The sequence below is a fragment of the Ylistrum balloti genome, unplaced genomic scaffold, assembly GCF_031769215.1.
Source record: "Ylistrum balloti isolate Yb309-2 unplaced genomic scaffold, AGI_CSIRO_Ybal_v1 Utg371356, whole genome shotgun sequence".
NCBI classification, from domain to species: Eukaryota; Metazoa; Mollusca; class Bivalvia; order Pectinida; family Pectinidae; genus Ylistrum; species Ylistrum balloti.
In genome coordinates, this window is record NW_026782719.1 from 260,424 (window position 1) to 271,599 (window position 11,176).

The following is an 11,176-nucleotide window of genomic DNA, read 5'->3' on the forward strand; positions in this document are numbered from 1 at the left end:
ACACTCTTATAAAATATAAAATTATCATGGAAAAGTTAAGGTTTCAATGAGAATTGTGCCAAACTTCAGTTGAGATCGGCAAATACTGTATGGAATGATATCAGCTGTTCATCACGTGTTATACAGACTGTGTCTTCTAAATTCGTTTCCATGGCAATATTCTAAATTTATTTTTTGGATATGCAATAAGCAGAACTGAACAAAAATGTGTTTAAAAAAATCCCACTTCTCGGGCTTTAATGTTCCTTCAATATCTTTAAATAAGTACAAGAAAAATGCCAAAATTCAATGCTTTCATTGGTACACACTTCTACTGTAAATAGATTCCTCTTTAGTCTGGGAAACTGTTTAGTGTCGGCCACTTTCGCACAAGGCCCTTAGTCTCTGCTTTTACAACTGAATTCAGACGACCATCATACATGCCGAAAACACCACCTGAAATAGAACATGGTCTAGATTACTCACACTGATAGAATGGATACAGGTGCGTGATCCTCATAACAAATTATATTTGTTTTAATTAATTACTTATTAGTGTACTTAATCGAATGCAATAAAATTTTAGCATTTTAGCACTTTATGGCAACAAAGTGCAGTAATTAATTTGTGTATCTAAAATGCAATAAAAAAAAAAATTAAAAACTGCAATTTACAAAAATAACTATTTAAGATTATCACTCAAATACATTTACATTCGTAAGTTTACAGTATCATGACTTCTTAAACATAAGTAGTGGAGACCAATCTCAACTTGTAAATTATAGAAAAGATTGACTTCAAATCAATTAACAAAAACTATCATTAACTCTTAATACTGTATTAATTTAACATGTTATGGCCATTTCACTGTAGAAATTTATTACTATATACATTGTGAATTTTTGATAAATTTTATCTTGTTTGCTCAGTAGCCATTTATCCTGGCAAAAAGATGGCCAGACAGCATCACCTTTTATCTCATTGAATTGACAGCTAAATAACACATCAGAATTTCACGATTTCCTTATTATAGCATGTCTGCACTGACTAACTTTCACAATTATTTTTTACCATACAATCATACAATCAATGTTGTTTAATATTTCTATGACTTTGTGACATTGCAAAAAAAAATTTGTTTACTGTATTCAGAAGTTTTTAAAAAACAAATTTACCAAATGACCTTGAGATTATGACATTTTTGTATAGGTGAGTTAAAACAAACCTTTAGAATGAGACCACAGCAGGTGTCTATACAAACCTGTATGTATGAACAGTATCCGATTTCCCTGGAATCTGTCAGGATTATTGCAAAGTTCTTCCACAAGGCCCCGTGCAGCCTTCCCCGAGTACACCGGGTCCAACATAATTCCTGTTTGCTGACTCACCTTCATGATGAATTCTGCAGGAGAAGTTATGGAGAGACATGTGAAGTTCTGGTCTGATTGGCATAAGTATGTTATGACTTTTGAACCTTCTTACCCACTGTCAATTATAACACCTGAGAGTGTGACAGATTAATAATTTTTCATGTGTTATTTTAGAGCCAGTAAAACTGTTTAAAATTACACATCTACACAAAAAATATTCACAAAACTAATTTCTGAGAATGGCATAATCAGCAGAGTTCATGCTCAAATGGTCTTACCTAGTTCATCTTCTGTAGACAGGCCGTACCCGCGACCTTTGTGACCTTCAATGATGTCCAGTATATCTTGACAATGGACAGTGTCCAGACCGACATCACATAAGGTCTGGTTTATGTGGTCAGTGAAGTAGGCTTTGTCATCACAAACAATGATTGCATGGCATCTTTTTCAATGTAGAGCAAACCAATGAATCAGAGCAAGAAAAAAAAAGAGTAAAACTTCATTATCTCTACCCTTATAAAACAGAATCAGTGAAACTGATAAATGCTCCTTGAAAAACAAATTTATTGGATAAAAAATTTTTACACAGAGCAATAATTATGTATCTAAGGGTTGCAGTCCCTGAATTTGATATAATGTACATTCTCATAGTATGAACAATGTATACACAAAATTTCATGATCCTAATATAGATACAAGGAAAGTTATGCCCCGGATATGAAATTTAACAAAGGGTAGTAACTCTGTAATTAAAGTGATGATGGCCCTGAATTTGATATATTGCACATCTCCTTAGTATGACCAATGTATACACCAAGTTTCATGATCCTTGCTTAACTGTGGGCAAAGTTATGTTCCAGACAAGAAAGGATGGATGGAAAGACAGACGAACAAGGTGGCGACTATGTGTTACCAAAAACTTTTTTCAGGGTGAATAATAATTATCCAAAAATATTATGATCCTTGATGGAGAGTTTTATCTAATTTTATTTCTGAATCACCTCTCTTTATAACACATGGGTAAATAATGCAACAAACATCCATATGAGAAGGAAAATTCAAACTTCAAATAATTTCCAATCACACCAAAAAAAACTAACCTTACACAAATTTTTGGACATTGTATATTATATGTCATGACAGAAATCTGACTAGTATGCTCTCTCCCTCAGGGAAGGTGGGGACCTGAGACCATGAAATTCAAAGTTTACATCAAGAAACTTAAGACTTTCAAATACCATCTAAGAAATGTATGTGAACAAGAGACCCATAGGCCCTGTAGACTTCAGTTTGTTTGTTTAGTTTGCTGAAATTTCTTCACCTAAACTAGATGAAAGGCATTTAAAAGATTTATATCTTTTTTCTATTATTGGTCCTGATCCTCAAGCCCAATATGATTCAGAACCAACATTTATTCAAAACTGTTTTTTTCTTTATCCAAGATTGCTTCAGAACCACAGAATTTTATTTGGACAAAATTCAGTCAGTAATTCATGACTAGTAGCGATTTGTAGGAGCAATTTTAAAGGAAAACCTGCACTTGAAAGAGAACCTACACTTTGAAGACAAACTTACACTTGAAGGAGAACCTAAACATATTGGAGAATCTACACTTGACACCTGAAGGAGAACCTAAATTTAAACATTAACCTACACTTGAAGGAGAGCCTTTACTTGGAGGCTCAGAGATCTAGCTGTAGTTTCTGATGAAGGGAACTGAACTTGGTAAGAACAAACAGTTTGACTTCCCTGAGGTCATTTATTGGGTTGGGCTCAATACTGAAGAAAACTTACTTGATGTGAGAACCTGTGAGGTGGTTACTGATAGCAAGTCCAGCTGCCGTACCACCAGATCCACAGGCAAAAACAACATCATCAAACTGGTCGAACAGCCCCTAAAATTACAAACTAGATCATCATTTTGGTCAAAAATGGCCCTAAAACATTTCAAAGTGATGGAAGTATAACAACGTAACAAAGTCTTACACTGTTACTGGAGAAGTTAGTGGCAGTATAACAAAAACCATAGGACAAGCTGTCCGAAACTAAACCCACTGGATAACACTGACTGACAAAAACACTATAGTCCCAAAGTCATAATGCATGTTTCAATTTGTGCTTGTAAACATGAGGGCATGTTAATTTATACATGTATTGTCATTCAGTATTAACTTATCTGATGAGGTCAGTGATAGTACACAATATTATACAGGATATCCTGATGAGGTCAGTGATAGTACACTATATTATACAGGATATCCTAATGAGGTCAGTGATAGTACACTATATTGTACAGGATATCCCCATGAGGTCAGTGATAGTACACTATATTATACAGGATATCCCCATGAGGTCAGTGATAGTACACTATATTATACAGGATATCCCCATGAGGTCAGTGATAGTACACTATATTATACAGGATATCCCCATGAGGTCAGTGATAGTACACTATATTATACAGGATATCCTAATGAGGTCAGTGATAGTACACTATATTGTACAGGATATCCCCATGAGGTCAGTGACAGTACACAATATTATACAGGATATCCCCATGAGGTCAGTGATAGTACACTATATTATACAGGATATCCTGATGAGGTCAGTGATAGTACACAATATTATACAGGATATCCTGATGAGGTCAGTGATAGTACACAATATTATACAGGATATCCTGATGAGGTCAGTGATAGTACACTATATTATAGAGGATATCCTGATGAGGTCAGTGATAGTACACTATATTATACAGGATATCCTGATGAGGTCAGTGATAGTACACTATATTATAGAGGATATCCTGATGAGGTCAGTGATAGTACACAATATTATACAGGATATCCCCATGAGGTCAGTGATAGTACACTATATTATACAGGATATCCTGATGAGGTCAGTGATAGTACACTATATTATACAGGATATCCTGATGAGGTCAGTGATAGTACACTATATTATACAGGATATCCTGATGAGGTCAGTGATAGTACACTATATTATACAGGATATCCTGATGAGGTCAGTGATAGTACACTATATTATACAGGATATCCTAATGAGGTCAGTGATAGTACACTATATTGTACAGGATATCCCCATGAGGTCAGTGATAGTACACAATATTATACAGGATATCCCCATGAGGTCAGTGATAGTACACAATATTATACAGGATATCCTGATGAGGTCAGTGATAGTACACTATATTATACAGGATATCCTGATGAGGTCAGTGATAGTACACTATATTATACAGGATATCCCCATGAGGTCAGTGATAGTACACTATATTATACAGGATATCCTGATGAGGTCAGTGATAGTACACTATATTATACAGGATATCCCCATGAGGTCAGTGATAGTACACTATATTGTACAGGATATCCCCATGAGGTCAGTGATAGTACACTATATTATACAGGATATCCCCATGAGGTCAGTGATAATACACTATATTATACAGGATATCCTAATGAGGTCAGTGATAGTACACTATATTATACAGGATATCCTAATGAGGTCAGTGATAGTACACTATATTATACAGGATATCCTGATGAGGTCAGTGATAGTACACAATATTATACAGGATATCCTGATGAGGTCAGTGACAGTACACAATATTATACAGGATATCCCCATGAGGTCAGTGATAGTACACTATATTATACAGGATATCCCCATGAGGTCAGTGATAGTACACTATATTATACAGGATATCCCCATGAGGTCAGTGATAGTACACTATATTATACAGGATATCCTGATGAGGTCAGTGATAGTACACTATATTATACAGGATATCCCCATGAGGTCAGTGATAGTACACTATATTATACAGGATATCCTAATGAGGTCAGTGATAGTACACTATATTATACAGGATATCCTGATGAGGTCAGTGATAGTACACTATATTATACAGGATATCCTGATGAGGTCAGTGACAGTACACAATATTATACAGGATATCCCCATGAGGTCAGTGATAGTACACTATATTATAGAGGATATCCCCAAGAGGTCAGTGATAGTACACAATATTATACAGGATATCCCCATGAGGTCAGTGATAGTACACTATATTATACAGGATATCCTGATGAGGTCAGTGATAGTACACAATATTATACAGGATATCCTAATGAGGTCAGTGATAGTACACTATATTATACAGGATATCCTGATGAGGTCAGTGATAGTACACTATATTATACAGGATATCCTAATGAGGTCAGTGATAGTACACTATATTATACAGGATATCCTAATGAGGTCAGTGATAGTACACTATATTATACAGGATATCCCCATGAGGTCAGTGATAGTACACTATATTGTACAGGATATCCCCATGAGGTCAGTGATAGTACACTATATTATACAGGATATCCCCATGAGGTCAGTGATAGTACACAATATTATACAGGATATCCCGATGAGGTCAGTGATAGTACACAATATTATACAGGATATCCCGATGAGGTCAGTGATAGTACACAATATTATACAGGATATCCTGATGAGGTCAGTGATAGTACACAATATTATACAGGATATCCTGATGAGGTCAGTGATAGTACACAATATTATACAGGATATCCTGATGAGGTCAGTGATAGTACACAATATTATACAGGATATCCTGATGAGGTCAGTGATAGTACACAATATTATACAGGATATCCTGATGAGGTCAGTGATAGTACACAATATTATACAGGATATCCTGATGAGGTCAGTGATAGTACACAATATTATACAGGATATCCTGATGAGTGATAGTACACCATATTATACAGGATATCCTGATGAGGTCAGTGATGGTACACAATAGTATACAGGATATCTTGATGAGGTTAGTGATAGTACACAATATTATACAGGATATCCTGATGAGGTCAGTGATAGTACACTATATTATACAGGATATCCTGATGAGGTCAGTGATAGTACACTATATTATACAGGATATCCTGATGAGGTCAGTGATAGTACACTATATTATACAGGATATCCCCATGAGGTCAGTGATAGTACACAATATTATACAGGATATCCTGATGAGGTCAGTGATAGTACACAATATTATACAGGATATCCTGATGAGTGATAGTACACCATATTATACAGGATATCCTGATGAGGTCAGTGATGGTACACAATAGTATACAGGATATCTTGATGAGGTTAGTGATAGTACACAATATTATACAGGATATCCTGATGAGGTCAGTGATAGTACACTATATTATACAGGATATCCTGATGAGGTCAGTGATAGTACACTATATTATACAGGATATCCTGATGAGGTCAGTGATAGTACACTATATTATACAGGATATCCCCATGAGGTCAGTGATAGTACACAATATTATACAGGATATCCTGATGAGGTCAGTGATAGTACACAATATTATACAGGATATACACCAAACCTGCTGTTGCTTGGATGACAGAAAAGACTTCGGGTTGATTTTATGTATAGGGTAGTTGGGACGATAAAAAAATCTACCATAGAAGGGAGACAACTCAGTTAACTTTTTAAAGCTGTTAACCATTAGAAATTTTCCCCAAGGTATGCATCGTTATTCCATTTTTCTTTTCTACACTAAACTATACTATACTTTTCTACTTGACATGCTTGGTACCTAATGGTTTATTGGTATATAAAAAGTTGATGTGTTTAATAGTTTTGTGTAATGCTCTGTAATTAAACCTAGAGTCACACTACCAGAAAATCTATCAGTTTTGGCATGACATTATCATACCTCTGAAGTACCTGAGAAATCATTTCCTCAAAAACGGTAATGTATCCAAACAAACCGACAGAGTTGGATCCCCCGACTGGCACCAAGTATACATCCTCGCCCGTCTTCTCCCTGCAGTTACAGAGAAAAAACATACTGGTGACCGTTGTGTAAATGGTATACGTTTATCTCTTGCTGTCTTAAACAACCACATGCCATATTGTAGTGATAGAAAATAAACATGAAGTCAAAATGATTAAATGGAAAAACTGACAAGGGTCAGGGAAAACAGCTGTTGAGGTGTTTGAGAATTTTTTTCAATAAAAGTCCGTAAAATATTTCTATGAAAACAAAATGTCTAAAGACATTTGCCATTTTAATGAAAATTCTGTGTCAAACAACTTGGTGACAATGTAACTTTTACTCATTGTATGACAGAAAGAAATTAAATGTGCACATTTAACTTTTAAAATTCACTTCTTAGATTCAAAGGCAATTGAAATCATCAAACAGTATAAAAGGAATTATACTTGAGAATATTTGCCAACTTCTCCATGCGTGGTTTCAGTTCAGTTTCATAAGGACACTTCTTAGGGACCACATAGATCTCGGCACTGCACAGTCGATCCAAGAAAAGGTTCCCTTCAACGCCTATCTCTGCTGGATCCTACAGATCAATATTCTGCATTCAAACAACTCATTTCTCTTACGTAAATGGCTGGTGAAATAGACATTTTTCTAAAACTAAAGTGAAATTATTTCATTTAGCATTTACAATGAAGTTTGTTTCGTGTGGTGATGAGTGGAGATGAAGAAGTCCAGATGCTGTTCAGGTTGTGGTAGGTTGATTGAGATGTAGGCTATGGAGAGATGGAACACTCACGTGCCTTCAGGAACCGATACCTACTGGCTAGAAATGTGAACGTATTTATACTAAAATTGTTAATAAACTGATAAAGTATTATTACACATTAGCTAACAGGTTAACAAAGATTGAATAATATATGAGTTATTGACATTGTCTTATAAACATAAATTCACTTTGGTTGTTGTCCACAAGAAAAGGTTACACTAACCTTTATACAGACTGCTTTGATAGGATTCATGTAATTACTTACATAACTTAATACATGAACATGTGTAGTAGATCCGTAAGGACAGAATACCTCTGGCCACTGGTCAATACATAATTGTTCACAGTAGATGTCAGTAGTAAATTAATTCTGGCAGCTACATTGTGATGAAACATCTACATTAACTAATGATTAGTAAAATATTCAAATTGTCGTTATTGGAAGAACAAAAGCGTTACAGGCAAAATTATCAATCTGACTTAATTAACTTAGTTAAAATCAGGGGATTGGCTTATCACAGGACCCCAGGGGACAACATGTAACTAATTAATTAAAATTAGGGGATGGGCTTATATCAGGACCCCAGAGGACAACAAGTAACTGAATTAAAATCAGGGGATGGGCTTATCACAGGACCAAATGGGACAATACATAACTTCTTAATTAAAATCAGGGGATGGGCTTATTACAAGACCTCAGGGTGACAACAGAACTTCTTATTCAAAGTAAGGTGTTGGGCTTATTGTTGGGCCCCAGTGTGACAACATATTACTTCTTATGCACAATCAGGGTGTGGATGTTTTGCAGGACTCCAGAGGGACAACATGAAACTTCTTTATTAAAGTCAGGGAGTGAACTTAACACAGGACCTCATACCTGTGTATCTGTCCGTAACAGCAGGTGTGGATGCAGATGTAATTGTCGCGCTGCCACTGCTGTCGCTCTACAATGATTCGATTGTACGCCTCCACATGTGATCACATGACCACATTTTCTCGCAACAGCATCTGCCATCAAAAATTCTAACTTCCGCACCTTAAAAGAATAATTCTTCTCTTAATTTCAGCAGTAAGGATTTGGTTTTTAATATTTTCTCTTCTTCCTTTTTTGATAATTATAGTCTAAGGAAATTTCACAGAGCAAAGCTAATTTGTAATGTTCAAATTCTTTTTCATTCCAATAATTTAGATACTGTATTTGAAATCACACAGAGCCTTCTAAGCCTTCAGTATTTCTGTCACCAATATTTGATATGTAAACTGAAGTTCTCAGATAAGAAACAAGTACACTTTCACTGTTAATATTTTTGTTATTTATGATATTAGTGATAAAATATATCAACAGCTTCTTGTTCCAAATATTTCTGGTTTGACTGCAGTGTGTTCCCTTAGTTGACCAATCCAGTTTTGTTGGTACAAACTAAATGGAACACTCTGCTAGTCTTTATTGTTAAATATCCTGGACATTTCTAGTTAAACATAATTTGTACTTTATTGCCAGATAGCGTGCTTCCTGTCATGTCATCCCTTTTTATGGAAACTTCAAACTTCGATGGAACACCAGGCAAACTCCATTTATGAATTGGAGTTCCAGGATTGGCAAGCTGAAAAAAAAATAAGTAATTACTACACTGCTGTATACCATACAATATCAATGATTCCTCTAGACATCTTAAAACCAATATATCCTCCACTAAAAATCAGCTGTAATAATTCAGAAATGTTACATGCCTCTTCCTCTGGCCATTCTTACAAGTTGAGTTAACTTGCCATCAGCACTCATTTGATTCTGTCCTGCTTCAACCAATTGAGTTAACTTGCTATGATAAATCACTTGACTCAGTCCTGCAAAATCAACTGAGTTAACATACCATCAAAACTCATTTGACTCTGTCCAACTACAACCTATTTAGTAACTTACCACCAGAACTTGCTTGACTCAGTCCTGCTAATAAACAATTGAGTTAACTTGTGATGAGTTAACAACATCAAAACTCATTTGACTCTGTCCAACTACAACCTATTTAGTAAAACCAATTGACTAATAAACAATCGAGTTAACTTGCCATGAGAACTCACTTGACTAATCCCGTTATAGCCAATTGAAATTAAAAAGACTTACCACCAGCACTCACTTGACTCAATGCAATTAAATCAATTGATTTAGATGTAAAGGAAAGATTAATGAAAAACACCCTGCCTTCTGCTCGACTAAAGAGAAATTCCCACTAGTCAAGGCTGGTAAGGCAACCTGTACTCTCTACTTCATCATCATCAATAATAATAATAATAATAAATCTATTGACCATTCAAACATATTGTTACTCTAGACAGATATATTACAAGGAAAGATACAGGTATATTTTCACAGTGTACAAAATGTTTATGCACAACAAGTAGTCAAGTAGCTCAAGTTCTAAGAAAGTTATATATGTTTAAATAATACTAATAAGCTGGACAGGTCAAATTGATCCTTTGTTCGACCACAATAATAATAAACTGTACATTAAAACAAACCAACAAAATAACACGACAACTGCACTTAACCACGTACTTGTCTATATGCAGGCTACTTAATGTATATTACTTAATCAATTTCTACTATCAGTTAATGACCTGTATATTTCAACATAGTGAAGATGATGTCACTTGTGTATAGCGTTAAGAAAGGATGGGAACCGAATTTAAATCCGGTGAGAACGGAGATAGCTTATTTGAAGGAAAGTAAAGATTAGGGAGAATTAGAAGTGGGACGATTCTAATATTTGATTGTCAAAGGAAATATTTCTTTCCTGGTGGATAGTTAAATGTAGTCCATGTCAGGCATCACTACCTTGATCTGGTACTTAGGAACATGATGAAGTTGTTGGGCCCACTTAGGGCAGACATAGGGGAGTAGCTTACATGTAGCCATATTCCTTCATTATTTACATGTGATCAGAAAAAACGTTTGTTTACACAGGGCGTATCAAAATGAAAGTAATAATATCACACACACGCTTGAACATGATTTCACGGTGTTATTCTCATATTCAAACAGTTTAATAACTCTGATTTTTTTTCGGAACCTTTCTGGTGTTACCTTATGGTATCATCAAAATTGGACTGAACGTTTCCACTGCAAACCTCTGCGGAAAACAGTCACATGTGGACTTAATGTGGCATTTTGGACACAATAATTATGTTGAAAGTGCAAAATGTCATGTGATAAC

General features: G+C 35.2%; 1 protein-coding gene across 1 annotated transcript; it reads right to left on the bottom strand.

Annotated features, from left to right (window-relative positions):
- Window positions 1–208: 208 nt before the first annotated feature.
- Window positions 209–10,886, bottom strand: LOC132562149 (uncharacterized). The gene is made up of 9 exons (XM_060226878.1): window positions 10,798–10,886; window positions 9,455–9,568; window positions 8,842–9,000; window positions 7,642–7,778; window positions 7,144–7,243; window positions 3,144–3,244; window positions 1,628–1,791; window positions 1,241–1,381; window positions 209–435 (listed from the first exon to the last, which is right to left on the bottom strand). Exons 1-9 carry the CDS (start codon window positions 10,876–10,878, stop codon window positions 332–334), a joined length of 1,101 nt encoding a protein of 366 aa, XP_060082861.1. The 5' UTR covers window positions 10,879–10,886; the 3' UTR covers window positions 209–331.
- Between the last annotated feature and the right edge of the window lie 290 nt (window positions 10,887–11,176).